This window comes from Ochlerotatus camptorhynchus, unplaced genomic scaffold, assembly GCF_037179485.1.
Source record: "Ochlerotatus camptorhynchus isolate MF236.1 unplaced genomic scaffold, CSIRO-AGI_Acam_v1.1 ptg000129l, whole genome shotgun sequence".
Taxonomy (NCBI): domain Eukaryota; kingdom Metazoa; phylum Arthropoda; class Insecta; order Diptera; family Culicidae; genus Ochlerotatus; species Ochlerotatus camptorhynchus.
Window position 1 is genome coordinate 907,920 of NW_027040619.1, and position 17,648 is coordinate 925,567.

General features: G+C 38.7%; 2 protein-coding genes across 3 annotated transcripts in view; both read left to right on the forward strand.

The window, feature by feature from the left end:
* LOC135700138 (chaoptin-like) overlaps positions 1-17,648 on the forward strand; it is a 247,733-nt gene that overhangs the window by 132,424 nt on the left and 97,661 nt on the right. The window lies entirely within an intron of this gene.
* LOC135700130 (uncharacterized) lies at positions 1,392-17,454 on the forward strand. The gene is made up of 2 exons (XM_065220525.1): positions 1,392-1,483; positions 16,647-17,454. The coding sequence occupies exons 1-2, from the start codon at positions 1,392-1,394 to the stop codon at positions 17,452-17,454; spliced, it is 900 nt and encodes a 299-aa protein (XP_065076597.1).

Consider the following 17,648-nt stretch of genomic DNA (forward strand, 5'->3'; position numbering starts at 1 on the left):
GTCGATACATCACCACCTTCATTTCCCCCCTTGGTTTATTCCGTTATAAAAAGCTCATGTTTGGACTTTCTGCTGCTCCTGAGTTGTTTCAAAAAGTTATGGAGACGGTTTTTGCTGATCTTCCATGGCTTATTATTTTCATCGATGACATTCTGATCCCCGCTAGAAACGAATCTGAGCTTCGTGAAAGAACTTTGATGGTGTATAACAAATTGAAGCAGTACAAGATACTACTGAATGCTGACAAAGTTATCACAGGCGCTAGGGAAATAGACTTCTTGGGTTATCACATTTCTACACAAGGAATTTCAATTTCTCAAGAAAAACTGGAAGCTATCGAAAAATTACAAGTCCCCAAGTCCGCAGAAGCAGTTCGAAGTCTGCTTGGTTTGGTTAATTTCGTTCATCGACATGTTCCAAATATGGCAACCATTACACACCCCCTAAATCAGCTCACAAGGAAAGGCATAAACTTCGAATGGAAACCAGTACACCAACAAGCATTCGAGCAAATTAAGATGATTCTACTTAACAAAAATACCCTTGGATTTTATAATGTTGACGATGAAACTTATGTTATTGCCGATGGGAGTCCTGTTGGCCTTGGTGCTGTTTTGGTACAGAAAGGGAAAGATAATCGCAATCGTGTGATCTGTTATGCGTCTAAAACTCTCACTCCGACAGAACAGAAGTATGCGCAGACTGAGCGAGAAGCTTTAGCATTAGTATGGGCTTGTGAAAAGTTTCACTATTATCTTTACGGGAAGTTTTTCCATCTGGTTACGGACCATAAGCCGTTAGTCGTGATTTTTGGAGATCGTCTGAAGCCGTCACCAAGGATTGAACGATGGAAGTTGCGCCTGATGTCCTACGATTTCAAAGTAATGTACCGTCCAGGAAAGAATAACATCGCTGACCCGCTGTCACGACTCTGCCAATCTGTACCAGATAATGGACCTAGCTTTGATGAAGAATCAGAAAGAATCGTACGAATGATAGCTAGTGGTGCTTGCCCGTTGGCAATAGCCCTTCAGGAAATTGTAACTGCCACAAACTCAGATGAAGAACTGCAAGAACTGATTAAATGGTTACCGTACCCTTCTCGACGTTGGCCTAGAACATTAATGCGCTATGCAAAGATGTCGGGATGCTTCACCAGTGATGGACATTTATTGATGAAAGATCAAAGAATTGTAATTCCTCGAATCCTACAAACCCAAATTTTGAAGCTTGCACACGAACCTCACCTTGGAATTGCAGCAATGAAACGTCGACTATGATCTAAAGTATTGTGGACTAGGATGGACTCTATGATAGAGAAATTCGTCCAATCTTGCACAGGATGTACGCTTGTATCAGAACCTGATACACTTCCTATAACAAGAACCGAGATGCCTAACGGACCGTGGAAGAAACTAGCGGTGGATTTCATGGAAATTCCTGGCGGTTACCATTTGCTTGTAGCAACAGACTACTACTCCCGGTACGTTGAAGTTGCTATACTTACTTCAATGACAGCAAAAATAACAGTCACTAAAATGAGGGAAATTTTTGCAAGGTTCGGCTATCCTATTGAAGTTGTTTGCGATAATGGTCAGCCATTTTCTTCAGCAGAATTCTTGAATTTTTGTCAGACAAATGCAATCTCAATCAAGCATACAGTTCCTTATGCAGCTTTGCAAAATGGATTGGTCGAGAGGCAAAACAGAACTTTATTGAAGACCTTGAAAATAAGCTGTACTATGGGACGTAATTGGCGGTATGATCTACAAGATTTTCTTCACTCTTACCGAGCAACACCTCACAGCAAAACAAAGTTTTCACCGTCGGAATTGATGTTTGGGTGGAACATTCGGGATAAAATACCAGGAAACTCAAGACCAGTCAATGAAACTGAAGCAAGAGAAAACGATAGGAAGGCGAAAGAAAAAGGAAGAATGTATGCGGATTCAAAAAGGAGAGCTAAGCAATGCAATATCGATGTTGGAGATTATGTGATTGTGAAAAATTTTGTCAAGAAAAATAAGCTAACAACCACTTTCAACCCCGAACCTCATCTTGTGATACAACGCGACGGATCACGGCTCCACTTGAAGAACATTAAAAGCAGTGTGATCTCCAATCGACACGTGAACCACACCAAACGAATCCTAAATGCGAATCCCATGATGAAACAGGAGAATGACGCAGATAATCATAAAACCTCTGAGGGCACACAAGAAGAAGATGACATGGGACCAGCCATTCCAACTGCTGCTGAACGTACTACGAATCCAACGGAACAACCCTCTACCAGCCAAACTACTACGGAACCTCAGATCTCACAATGCGATGGTCGAAAACGCCCTTTTGAGACTAGCCGAGCTACCAGCAAGCGCTCGAAACATGTACCTAAATACTTAGCAGATTACAAACTTTGAATACATTAAATTTTTAAAATATTAAACGTAAGGAGGGAATGTAGGATCTAAGCAACCATTCGTTTTGTAACAACCTTAAAGCATGAGAATAAATATTCATTATCAGTTGTACCTCGGACCGAACCAGACGTTTCTACATAAGGAAACATCATAAATATTTGGGATACTTCACAATTTCAAAGAACTTCTGGAAAATTTAATGGTTTTCAGAACAGTTCCATTAGTTTCAGGAGAATTGAGAGAACTTTAAGAAGCTCCGAGAACATCAGGTCAGATCAATAAATTTCAAGGAAATCGCTGAAATTCCGAACACTTCAGCAATGTTCCGAGGGGCTCACGCAAATTTAAGAAACGTAAGGGAAGTTACATGAACATAGCACATTGTGAGAACATTTTATGGGAAGTTCCGTGCTTATTAATGGCAGTGTTGATAACTTTAAATAATTATAAAAATCGGGAAGATCAGAGAACTTGAATGCTGATGTTACAATAAATTCAAGAAAATTGTGAGAGCGCTTAAGAAATTTCGTAATCTTCAAGAAAGTCTAGAGACCTTCAAAGTTGATTAGAGATATTCCGGTAATCTCATTATAATCAGGAAAGTTCCAAGAATTTCAAAGATGATCAGAGTACTCCAAAACAGCCCGAGGAAATATGGAATATTCCTAAGTACATTTCAGGAACGTTCCAAAAACTTCAGGGACATTTCTGGCTTCAGACTTCCAGAATTTTTTTCCAATCTACCTTAGGAAGTTTCTTCCGTCTTCTCCAGGAAGTTCAATTAAACTTCTCCCAGAAATTTCTTTCGTCTACTTCTGGAATTTTGTTCAGTTGGTTTTTTTTTTACTTCTATTGGAAGGTTTTTCCGAGCTCCTTGTGGCTTCCCCTGTAAATGGCTACTTCTGGAATTTATTTCCGATTTCCGAAACTTTTCTGCCTTCCTTTGAATGTGAAATCCGAATTTTTTCTGAATGTTTCTTTAAATTTTCGCCAGAAGTTTCTCAATTTATGTCTTGGAAGTTTCGCGGATGATTTTCCGACTTCTCTCAGAACTTTTCCTCAAATTTCCTCCAGCAGAGCTTCTTTCTTCTTTCAATCCAAAAGATAAAAAATTTCGCTTTCAAAAACGGCAAAAATTAAAAATTAATGAAATTAGTAAATACCGATTGATACCGATTTTTTAAAACCTTTGATACCGATAAGCTTTAAAACACTCTGGCAACGCTGACAGGCATTCTCTTTACAACAGCGGCTCTCAATTTTTTCTTGATTGCGACTAGGGTTGTCGGTACCGGACCCTTTTTGCGAGTACAATTCGGTATTAAGAAGCTCATTACCGGTAATACAAGTCGGACTTGATTATCTGGAGGGTTGAAAAAAAAATCAGTTCGGATAATCGAATTACCTGGATAATCGAGCCATTTAATTTATTTTTTTATTTTGCGTTGGCGCTTATCAGAGACAGCTTAATGGGTGATGAAAATTAATTGCCCTTGCTTAAGAGTGCCCAAATTGAACGTTTTATTTTTTTCCTTTTTCTTGATCATGGTCACATAAAGTAATAACTAGAAAACAACTGTAGAACACCAATCTTGGGTCATCTTTTTTGTCAGTGTGCCGATTGTGCCGGTCATAGAGCAAACGTAAAATACCCATCCCGACAACCCAGTATTTCTGACACCTTGAATGTTTTGGTTTGAAATCGCATGCAAAAGTGGGATTGAGGATGACGCGAGAAGTGGCGGGTGTGCAAAAATGTGGTGTTTTGTGTTCATATGATAATAAAAGTCCTGTGTTTTAGGGTTTTATAATGCCCTCAAAGGCAGTTCAGTTTCATGATGTTGAAAAGCAACGGTTTATCAGCGGGGGGGTGGGGAACATTGTTAGATACCGAATATAGAGGATGATGAATATGACTTGTAGTTTATTTTGTGTGAATTGCAGCATTATTTGAATTAAGGGTGCTAATGGGGTCTGATTCACAGCCTTTTTCTCTTGAGCCCACTCTAGAAACTACATTTCGTATTTAGATCTATTAGTGAACCGAGAAATGAACTGCTGGTCTATTCAATTAGAGGATGTTCCTGAATATACAGACAAACAGCACGTAATGTTGTGAACAACTTCAATGACAAATGTTCAGCAGTGCTTCCATTTTATTTACAACAATACAATGCCTACGAGATTGTGCCGAAGGTAAGCCGATGGATGTGCCCAAGCTGTGCCGAAGCACAATGTGCTAAGTGACTTACCCCTTGTGTCGATCTGATATTTGGCGACCAATTTCATCTAACTTTCTTCGACAATGGCTGAAGCCACCCACAACTTTGAGTGGATCCATGAACAGGGAGAGTGGTCCAAGTAGCCTGTATTTCCATCGAGTTAAGCTGACATCACACTGCTTGACGTAACGTCAAATATTTGGTTCATAAGACTTCTCGAACAGTTTATTTGACTTTATTAGGGTTCAAGGAAGTTCATAGGACTCGAAGTTTCCCATGATTAACGGGAAGATTTCCTCAATAATAACTTTCTCCACTTTGAACTGCATGACCCTCTGGTTAAGCATTTTCAGAATACTCTCTTTCGACCAGCAGCAGCATGGTTTTCTCGTTTTACGACGCCAAGATAAAGTCTTTCGTTCTTGGCGTATTGAATTATGGGTAATTTTTCCCACGTCGAATGGTGCAGCATTACTTTCCTTAGCTTTTATCGTTCCGGAGATAAAGCCGCCAACGTGGCGAGTAGTAATGTAGGAGGAACTTTGTTTGACCTTTGTTGGCTCCTATAGCCTCAGGGTAGCCAGTTATCCACGTGCTAAGTGTCGATAGAAAAGATAATTACTCATCGAATGGTATATGAGAAACAAAAATCGGACCACTAGACCCAGATCTATGGTTCACCGCGCAAGACCCTTATTTCAAATCGGCCTTCTCAGAGACCAACTTCGCTCAAAAATATAAAATTTCGTACACTCTACACTCTAATGATAACGTTTCACCACTAGATAACTTTATTTATTTTCGGGATTAAATATCAGCCCTAAAAGGATTTAAATTGTAGTTTGCATTATTTACATGGACAAATGAACATCTCCGGTGAAGAACCTTGTGACATGGCTACTAGAGTGATGAAAAATTTGAAATTTTCGCTCCACAATACTTAAACGATTTCAAATCGGATCCTGACTAACCTCTCAAAATTTGAACCCATTTGGTGAGAAACTGAGATGGCACAAACCATTTGAAGTTTGTATGGGAATTACCATGGTAAAACCAAGATTTTTGTTTATGTCTATCTAATAATTCACCATTCACTTTCAACTGTACTTGTAGGAAATTTTCCCAGCTACAACTTTGCTGAAGACCACTTTTTGATTAAATGCAAGGATCGAAAGTTATCAATGGTTCAATGCGGTGATGTCATATGATCATGCTCAATCAACTGCTCAGCAGGCAACATTGGTGCTTCTGGGGTATTGAATAGGACACAAAAATCATGGCTACTATGTCACACTACAAAATACAGTGTTGCCTACAGAGCAGCTGCTTGATCATGTCATAAGTTTACCAATCTCTTAAATAATTAATAACTTTTTCCTGTCTCGTTTTACATAGAAACAATCTTGAGCAAAGTTGTAGCTGGGAAAATTTTCTATAAGAATGGCTAACGAACTGTTTCGCAGCTCAATATGGAAAAAGACTAGAAGGCAATGAACAAAAAGTTGAGATTTCCCATAGTAATTTACATGTAAACTTCAAATGGCTTGTGCGAAGTCTGTTTCTAACCAAATGAGTTGTAACTTTGGGAGGCTAATCAGGACCCGATTTGAAATCATTTAAGCACTGTGGAGCGAAAAAGTCAAATTTTGCATCAGTCTAATGGCTACTGTGACCATTCCTCAGATCCGGAAATATGTTTGCGAGTTTTCGAAATGACCTACAGGGTGCGTGACGAATTTTTGCAGTAAATTTCAAATAGTAATTTCTCATGCTTGTGCATCATGATTTAGATATATTTGGCAGCACTGGATAGCTTATACTGTTAGGTGTAAGATTTAAACAAACAATGTTGAGTAAACGTAAAGATGTCGAAACAAGAGAGCAATCTGTCAGCCGTTGTCGCTTTGTTGCGCGCCGGAGTATGCATGAAAGAAATAATTCGGTCGGTGAATGTGTCTGAAAGAACAGTGTATAATATTAAAAAAGGCTTGAGAAAGTGATAAGATGGAGCACCTGCTCATACTGCTAATAAAGCACAGAAATGGCTTACGGAAAATATTTCGTAAATTTGGGAGGAAGAAATTTGGCCCCCAAGCAGTCCCGATATCAATCCGTTGAATTATTTTGTATAGGGCGTCTTCCAACGGGATACCAATAGAACCCCTCACACCACACTTAAGTCGCTAAAAGCTAAAATCAAGGCAGTGATGACATCTATGAATCGAAACATTTTAAAACGTGCATACTGCAGTTTCCGGAAGCGTCTAACTACAGTCGTCGAAAGGGAAGGCAATTTTTTTGAATAAATTTACTTACAACTTCCATATGTTGCGATATAAAATAAATCCCACAAAATTCATTGCTAGAATAACTAAATGGTGTATTTTTTCTCAAATATGCCATTTACTGCAAAAATTAGTCACGCACCCTGTACTTCAATGATATGTGAGATAACATCTCTGTGATGTCAGCCCATGGAAATTTTAAATTTGTGGTTTCCAGTGGACCTACCTCAATATATTTGTTATTTCAAGATTGACAAAGAGATAGGTAGGGTAAATTATGGCTTCGGCACCCATTGACTGTTTTCGGCAACCGAAATTGAAACGTTTATTTCACTGTATTTTCCCATCAAAACTCTTCACTGAATGTATTAAGCCGATTCCTTACCTTTTCAGCTTAAATCTGATTAAATTTTTACGACTGTGAATTCCTGTTATACCATATTTTTCTTTAAATGAAATATACATACTACAAAATACGGCTGATTTCGAGTTGCCGATAATAGAACAGCTGGTTAACACGCAGTTCAAATGGAAAGGGTGCCGAAGAAAAAGAGACTGCCGACAATAGTCACTCTCACCTGATAAGTTTGGAGCGTTGTAAAAACATGTTCAACCCGTTTTGATCAATTCTGTCGATTGGAATTGGTAGAACAGCAAGCAGCAGATAAATTTCAACAAACAAACCTGTCATGTATGTGTGTGACGCTGAGAAATCGCTAATAGAAGTTCGGACGCTGCTTAGATTGACGAGAATACGTAAATTCCTCTATTTGTTATTTCAAGACAACGAAATTTTAAAGTTGTGGTTTTCCTCACTTATATGAAGAACTGATTTTCCCATTTCTGAGTTCCGGAAATAAGTTTCCTAATGTTCAGAAATGTCGCTGGACCTATTTATACTTGCGATGGTTTTTTATTGTGGTTTTAATTATTTATTGATACATAGATTTGACACAACCAAAATGAAATTGATCCAAATTGATTTGAAACATAACCAAAATGAAATTCGACCGAATACAATCAGCAATTAATTTTTTTTTTTTTTATATCTTTATTAAGGAGACTTTCAGCCGTTGGCTGGCTCGTCTCCGAGCAGCAATTAAATATCAAATCAATGGTCAAATAAATAAACATGGTTAACAGCAAACAATGTATTACACGCTTATTCTGGTTAACTCAAAATTGAGTCGAATGTACTCATCTTAGCGGCAAGTAGGGCTACTCAAAATTGAGTAGCCTTATGTTGACTCACTTTTGAGTAAACGACGTTCTCACGTAGACTGAGTCAAATCCACTCGGCGGAATTTTCAGTTGCGGGGAGGGTTTTTGTTTTGATTTTGTTTCAAGGACATGGAAATTGCCTGCTCCGGATTCATTCTACCGGAGCAGAAACTGGTTCAACACCGTTTCCCTAAGTAATTCGTACTTACATGACGGCATTTCAGCCGGTTTTAAGTAATATTTCCTATGAGGTTTCCTCCGACATGACTGGCATTTTTTCCAAGTCCAGAATTTTGCTGACTGATTGGCTTTTACTCAGTTTGACATTTCTCGTTTACTCAATTTTTGACAACTCGATACATCGGACGAAAGTCAGTACGATCGACTCACCTGGTGAGTAAGCAGAAGTTAGCGTGTACGCCAACAAATATCTTGACAAATGGCTGGTCAAATAACCATTTGTCAAATATTGTTTTGGTACACGGCGAATGAGAACGACTCAAATTTGAGTTTAGTTCACTCATAATCGCCAAAAGTGCAGGAACGCAGCGATGAGTAAAATTTGTCCCATGGTTTCTGTGGAAAACCTAAAAAATCTGCCGGAAAATGAGGAAATTGACGAAAATTTTATTCAGTTTCGGAATAGTACCAATAGACTGAGTGAATCCAATCTTTACTTTTCTCAAAATCGGGAATTTTCCCCTGGAAAATCCTGGAAAAACCTGGGAAAACTTGAGGCAAATTAACTCATCGCTGAGTTCCTGCACTTTTGGCGATTATGAGTGAACTAAACTTTAATTTGAGTCGTTCTCATTCGCCGTGTTAATATTTGCTAAATGTCAGACAAGTGTAATGACTTAGGGAAACAAATATGACAAATAGCATTATCTGGCAAAACTTAACGAGTCAAATATTTGAGGTTTGGACAAACATGTGATATCAGCTTCAAGAGAATATCGAATTAAGGAAAAATCGAGTAAAGGAGTGTTCATTGTATAACCAGGGGATTTTATGGAGCTGTTTGATTACTGATTTTGATATGTAGGATAGTTTAAGATCTTCAGAATAAAACCTCATGCACCAGAAATCTTAAATGTAAAACAAAATCAAGATGACATTATGAAGACTCAGGGTTGCTTCCACTCACTTGCTATAAAAAAATGTTTTTGGGAGTTTTGAAATCATTAGATGTTATAATGCTACTTGGTACTTAGAAAAGGAAGAAGTTGTAAAGTGTGTGTTGACACATAAGATCTACCAATGTTGCTTTCAGAGCGTCACAATCACAATCACAATTTACGATCCGTGAGTGCTCACTTTGAGTGAACGCTCACGAATCGTAAAATCACTTATTGTGACGCTCTGAAAGCGAAATAGACAGGTTTTATAAGTCAAACACATACTTTACAACCTCTTTTTGTATCTTGCAAGTACTAATTATCTTTATACCATCCAATGATGTCATGATTCTGAAAAACATTTCAGCTTGAACAGGTGGTATTCTGAACATTTTCAACTGCCCAACAATTCAAATCACATTTCACAGTTATTTTTTTTCAAACACTAGGTTGCTCAGGAATTATTCCAAAGACCTCCAAATGATCATAAAGTCTGCATCCACATTAATCCAGACACCTTCAAATCACTTTAACTTTTGAAATATTGCACGAAGGAGTGAATAATTTCGCTGAGGTATAGCTGGGAGTCATTGATGAAAAAGACTATGATTGGTGTTTACATTCCTTGTTTAGTGTTCAAGATGGCTACGAATGAAAAAAAAACGTGCGCGAGCGGACCTAATGCAAAATCAACAGGCACAATCAACAAGGAGATTTAGACGAAAGAGTGGCTGCAGAATCAATTGCTACCCTTCATATTTTAACAACCACAAAAAAAAAAACTCTTTGGTCTGGCCCGATTTGGCATTATGCCATTATGCTAAAACTGTGATGGAGTGGTACAAAGCAGAGCTACGTCCAATCGAGAGGTATTGGACTCTGATTAAGTTGAAGTTTTCTGGAAATAAAGAAGGAATCAAAGATATCAAACACTTTCAAAAATTTGGTCAAAGACGGTCCCCACGGTATCTGAGGAGTACAAATCCTAAGGGATGAAGTTAAGCGCAATGTTCAGAAATTTTATGCAAATACCGAATAACTATGTTTTGATTTCGTTAATTTTTAAATCATATCCCATGAATCAACTGCAATTGAAATACAATGTTTTTTCAAGTCTTGAGCTTGATCATGTATCATTTTAAAGATCTTCATCTTCCCAACAATTCAGGTACCTACTATTGTTCTGAAGGTCTCAAACTGTTTATCAATTCAAATCACATCTCTCGCATATTCTCTCATGATGCAAGGTGGCTCCGAAAAAAAATTCCAAAGACCATCAGGTGATCAGAGATATTTGCTCTCTAGGCTTCAGATATGGTCCCTCACAGCTCAGATTTTTGTAAGAACTTCGTCATCTTACCTTTCTATATCACTTTGTGTATCTCCAGCAAGAACTATAGGATACTATAGAATAAAAGAATATGACTCTGGAAAATCAAGCCATTTTCTCCGGATAACCGCATAGTTGAACCCCCGGATAATCGAGTCCGTCCTGTACCGGTAAATCAACCGGTACCCAAGCAGTAAAGCAGGCAGTAAAAGAATAATGGTTCGCCCGCATCGTGTTCTCTTGCCGTGCGTTTCTATTTGCTTTTTGCTCAAGGAAGTGTTACTGATACCTAAAGCTACAACAAATTTAAACAGAACTTTGGGACCCTACCCGAGGTAGCCTTGCTTAGACATCGACTTGGATAATTCCTCTTCGAATCTTCGGATTCTTATAGTAATATGCTTGGAAGTCGATTTGGAGAAACTTTCTTCTTGAGAGAAATCTCTTGATCCCCCTTCTGATGAAATTAAATTGAGCAATAAATTTGATATGCTCACGGATGATGCCATGAAGGAAAAGGTCCCCCCTATTGTGATAACATGTTTGATGCTATTCAAACTGGAGTAAAATTTGCGAACAATATTGTCATGACTTTGAAATACAGTAATGGATTTTAAATCATTAAATATATTATAAATTGGAATGCTCGACCTCTTAAAGATAATGAAGACGAACTGAAATGTTCCTTAAATCTGACCATAAAGTTAAAACGGTCGCCAGTTATTTCATTTTTCGAAATGATCGTCTTGATGGAGCCTGTCGTGGCGTTGTCATCATTGTTCATAGACGAATCAAACATAAAATTATTTCTTCATTTGAAACCAAAGTTTTTGAAACTTTGGTAGTTTCTATCGAATCTAAAGTTGAACAACTTACGTTTATAGTTGCCTTTTTACCATTCCAATGAGTAGGCCAGCAAAAGAATTTTCTCAAGGGTTACCTTGAGAAACTTATCCGTCAAAGGTCTAAATTCTTCATTATTGATGATGTTAGTGCAAAACACCGCTCATTAAGTAATGCTCAAAGCAATTGCAATGGTAATATTCTGTTTGAGTCTCTCAGGGAGACTCAATGAATGAGATTTGTAAATGATTTTCTGAACACTGATTTTGATTATTGAAAAAATAGACATTACTCGATATTCTGAAAAGCTTTATCTGTATATCGGTATCAAGATCGAAAAGTGGTATATCTGGCAACGCTGTCTTACAGTGTCTAATAATCGCTCAATAACCCTTTTATAGTGTGTGAATAATACCTTTCTCAATTTCCAAAAATCGATGACAATTAATCATATCGTCTGGCCATTTTCCACAGAGATGGCGCTGTTCCGCTGGTAGGAAGTGATATAGAAATTGAGAGAAGTGGGAATAATTCGCTTTCGGTGCATTCAGGTCAAAAAATTGTCGTTCTCTTATTACCTATGAATTATTGTTAAACAAACTACAATCAAATAAAAAAGGTTTTTTCCCATATATTTTCAACCGCTTTACTATCAGTCCCGAGGGGGGCGACACATCAAAATCTCAATTCTTCTTTCATTTCTCGCATCTACTTGCATCGCGCATCATCTTATTGCAGGAAATCTTCAAAATCGTGATAAATCTTCTTTCTATCTACTCAGCGTACGCGCAGCTAGCCACAGCAAAACACAATATTTCCTGCATCGTAGATAGAGTCGTCCCCCTCGATCAGTCCCCAGAGCGAGAGAAAAAAAATTTGAGAAATTAAAAATCTCTCTCACGAGCTCAATCTCTCAACATGCCATGTATTTTGATGATACTCGATTTGTGATTTCCCTTTCACAGATTACAAAATAGAGTACCTGTCACTACAAAACTTGTCTGGTACCTCTATATATGCATTTAGATTAACATTAGAACTCCCTCCTTTTTTACATATTCTGCACAAAAGATACTTTCTGCCCCGCCCAATTCATAAAAATCGGCGGGAAATCCTGGGAGGGACTTCGAATATTAATCTAAATGCATATATAGAGTTACCAGACATGTTTTGCACTGCACTGTCCTCTGTGAACAATTAACAGAAAACAGATTATGCGTAGTTTCCGATAGATGTCACCGCAGTGACATCTGATGGAACATTAATGCAGAGACTTGACAAAATGATTAACTATTGGTCCCTACGTTAATCTGCCAAACGTTCTACTAAAATATTCAACGAAAATGGCTCATCATTCAGCATACAAAATGATGCTATGTGAAAGGGAAAATGTGAAACGAATCGCAGAATCAAAACATAATAGTAAACAAGGTTACCAAAAGCACACGCTTCTGAGAACTTGTTGAGTTACCAGAAGTTAGAATTGAAATCGTTAATATTAAGTAAGTGCCGTTTAGATTTCCAACGACTGGAATCGTTAAATTAAAAAATTGTGTATTTTAGGAGTAAAAATTAATTGACATTTATCTATCATTCATTCTTAATGAATAAAGAAACGTTTTACTTTAAAAGCTATGAGGAACTAAATGCATTGAGCTATTCTTAAGGTGCAATAATAAACCCTTTTTATAATCCAAAGCTGAAAATGCCTATGCAGTCTTATAAATTCATTGAAATTTTCGATAAACTAAAGTTGAAGTTTTTAGATATGGAATAAAGCTGAAATACCTACAAAGCAAAATTAAATTTTAAAAAATCCAAATGTGCCCCCAATTTCAATCAAAACAGTACAAAACGATTCATTTCGAGTTTCAAAAGATGCAATATGCTGTTTTATTACCTTTCTCCGCCGTATTTGCCGTTTCTCTGACCTCCGGCTCGGCTTGGCACCCGCGCGCCAAAGCCAGACGCATCAAGTGGCGGCCGACGACTGACTTTCGCCCGGACGGAGTTCCCCCAGCAGCGCAGGGATCGGGGCACGGAAAACGTGTCGTTGGTAACAAACAACCTACGAAAAACTTTCGCTTCGAACTCCTTTGTGCCCTCTGTGCAGATTTCGCTGAATTTTCATTCAACTGCTCTGTGCTCTTCCGTGTTCTGGTGGTCTCTTTGTTCCTGTTTGGCCCGATTATTGTCACTGTTGCGCCCTCCACGCGGCACCAGCCCCACAGTTTGGTCTTTTCCGTCTTTTACTTTTTCAAACAAAGGAAAATAAAATCCACACAACACACCAACATACTCTTCACTGCGATGCCCCCATAAACGCTCGTGCCGTTCTGTGTTCGGGGTTTCGGTTTCGCGCTCCCGCGATTGACTTGCTACACACAAAACACACGGCACTCCGGATCGTCCGTTGAAGCACACAGTTTCACTAAAATTTGGATTCTTTTGGAAAGGGATTTACCAAACTCAACCAAAGTTTCTGAGGGAATCGCATTATGCTAATATTTCTCGGTCGGGAAAAGGTGGACAAGTTTCTGACTCCGGTTACATCAGAGTCCCCAAAGGACACTGACGGGTTCACAAAAGAAGAGCAAAGTGTTGCGGATGCTATTTTCTGAAGCCGGGGGGAAAACAAGAAAACACGACCGGAACGGAACACGGATCGCAACCGACTGCGACCAGTTGTCGGTCGACGGTGACACTCGACAAGACTCTGAGCTGCTTCTTTTCCATCGCTTCACTTCACTTCCACCCACCAGACCAGCACTCGTTCCCGTTGGCGGCGCGGAGCGATCCCACACACTCGTCGGGGCACGTTTTGGACTCCCCCGCGCGCGCCAATGGTCATGTTCTTTCATGCTGCTCGCACACTGACTCATAGGTTTTGCTCTGCTCTCCCTCGAATGGAAACATAAAAATGGAATGGAAAATCCACGCTCTCGCTCGCTCGCTCTCTCTCTCTCTCCAAGATTTACAAAACGCGTGAACTATATTAGATGTCCATACCCCAGATGTGCAATGTTCTCCATAGAAAGATGGGAAATCGACCCCCCAACGAATATCCCCGGAACCACGAATTCGATTGATAAAAAAAAGACCACTAACTGAATTCATGTTCAGTCTACATTCGTCCCAAAAAGTACTAGTATAGTCGAAGAGATGAGATCAGCCGCATTTGTTTGGAGAGCCATTCGCTCGCTCGCTGTTCCGCGCGCTAGAGAACACTCACAATATGCAATAAGACACACAGCTCGCTCCCCCTCGATTATCCAGCCAGTGCATGCACTACACCGCATCCACCATCCACCCGCATAATGCGGTGCACGACTTGCTGCTATAGATCACTACTGATGGGGGGACTAATACTACTACGGCTGTCAGAGGAGTATTTAAACTGGATTCATGCCCGCCGCGCTCCGGCCGGCCGCCCGGTCCGAACCGATCGCATCATTCATTGCCCGGATCGAGAGGCAAACTAAATTGAAATTATGATTTTTTTTTCTTTCTCTTTACTTGCACAGTTTCTTCGCCGCTGCACGGTGTCTGAGTCATCGATAATGGTGGGTTTAGTGGAGTCATTTTGGCGCTGGGATTTTGTCACAGCAGACGATCCTTTCATAGGTGTTTTTGATGGGGAAATTTTACCTTTTTTCATTCTTTCCACAATCGCGTTAGCTTTACGGAGCCAATTAATACTTTTGTTAATCTATCTATCTATCTATATATATATAAAAATGAATTTCTGTCTGTCTGTCTGTCTGTCTGACCCTTAGGGGCTGTCCATAAACTACGTAGACAGTTTAGGGGGGGGGGGGGTTGACAATTATCCATGGCCCATACAAATTTTAAAAATTTTGTATGGACAATTGTCTACGCAGGGGGAGGGGGGGTCAAGAATCCCAAAAAAAACTGTCTACGTAGTTTATGAACAGGCCCTTATAGACTCGGAAACTACTGAACCGATTGGCGTGAAAATTTGTATATAGGGGTTTTTGTGGCCGTGGAAGGTTCTTATGATGGTTCGAGACCCCTCCCCCTTCTGTAAGGGGGGGCTCCCATACAAATGAAACAGAAATTTCTGCATAACTCGAGAACTAATCAAGCAAATGGAACCAAATTAGGCATGTGGGGGCGAGTGTGGGGGTATAAGGAGATAATCATAGGGGGTAGCCCCTTAGATAATAGGGGGGGGGGGGCTACGTACAATATAGCATGCTTTTTTTTAAATCGGCGCATAAACTCAAGCTAATATATATTGAATCCCGAGCAAGACCGGGCACACTCAGCCAGTACAATATAAATGGTGGGGTTGTGTGCAAGACACGACCGCATGGTTGATGTGCATTTTTCTTGATTTTGATTTAAAATACAGTAGAAGTAACCTATTACTCGGTTCTCTGTACATATTTTTGATTTCAAATTCAGGACATCAAAAAAAAATGCGAATGCATAGTCTATTACATTTAGTTCTAAAATTGCAATCAGATACGAATATTTAAATAGGAACATATGACGAAAAGTTCCCCACCTTAATTTAGAATTGGAGACTGAAGGGATCATTATGAAATCAAGTGTCAATTAACAGATTACTTTAATGCACTACCAAAGTTATTAACTGTGAGCTGGCAATGCCTTTACAAATGGATGAAATTGTATATCGTGTGGCAAGCCCAGGGAAGTCGAGAAATTTACCAACTCGTAAAATTCCTAGAGCAGACCGAGAATCGAACTAGCCTCCACCAGCTTAGTAATACCGTACCTTAACCGACAAGGCTACCTGAGACTAAGACAGGGCTTTCTTCTGAACGCAAAAAAAAAGTTGAGGGTTGTGTCCAAAGCACGACCGCATTATTGACGTAGAACTATGAGATTATTTTGCAGTTCCATTTAATAATATTTGAATGACAAAACAGATGGTTTAGAAATTCAATTGAAAATTCGAAGCCCCTGATATTTTTCACGGATCTCCCTTGGAACTTTCATTAGAATTCACTTGAAATTATCTTTCTAACTCCCTCAGAATTCAATATTTTTAGGAATTTCTTTAAAGTTCTCATAAGAACTCTCTTTACATTCTTCTCGGAATTTATTTAGAATATTCATTAGAAATTAACCTGTAGTCCCCTGTACAATCGTCATGTAATTTCACACAGAACCACCAAATAATTCTAATTTGAACTTAAAAAATTGACTTGGCGTTGCAGTCAAAACATTATAAAAAATACTTCCAAGCTGAATGCTGTGCGTTTTTATGCCGAGAACATGTTGAGCTTTTGGAGAATGTATGATGCTGATTTGGTTGGAAGTTCGTTAGAGGAAATCATTGAACATGGAAAAGAAATTGGTTGGACTTTTACAAATGAAGACTGTATGCTGGCGGAAGAGGTAACCAGGGATCAATCATCGGATCCATTGTGGTATAAGTTAAGGTTTGGACGTATAACAGCTTCGTGCTTTGGAAGGTCTGTAAAAACTAGAATTAACTCTCCATCAATGACATTGATTAAATACATTTGTGAAGGTAATACTAGTCAAGAGTTTCCTGCCACATTGTATGGAAAACGTAATGAGCATAAAGTTATTGCAGCTGCAGTAGAGCTTTTCAAATTTCAACAACACCAAGATTTTTGTAGTAGGAAAAGTGGACTGATAGTTAATCCAATTTATCCATATTTTGCCGCCTTCCCAGACCATATCTTCCAATGCAGTTGTTGTGGGACAGTAGTAGTTGAAGCAAAATGTCCATTCAAATTCGAAAATTTTAATAGAGAGGATGGAATTAGGTCGTTGATTACCAGACAAAAGCCATATATAATTCGTGACATGGATAGAAGTATTAAAATGAATCACAAACACGAATATTATTTTCAAGTTCAGATGAAAATTCATCTGTCTAAAGCTTCATATGCCTTTTTTGTTATTTGGGCTCCTAAATTTACTCTATTCATTAAAGTAAGGAAACATGAAATTTTCTGGAAAATCAATTCAGAAAAAGCATCTAAGTTTTTTTAAAGAAGTGCTAGTTCCAGAAATACTCACTAATTATGTTACACGAAACGAAAATCAATTACTTTATTCATTTGTTTCACTTATACATTTTTGCCAAAACATCAGCCTTTTACATTCCATAAGACAAACCACATAGGTCCTATAAAAATGCATAAAAGGTATGTGTGACCGCTTATACATTTCATTTGACACATGAT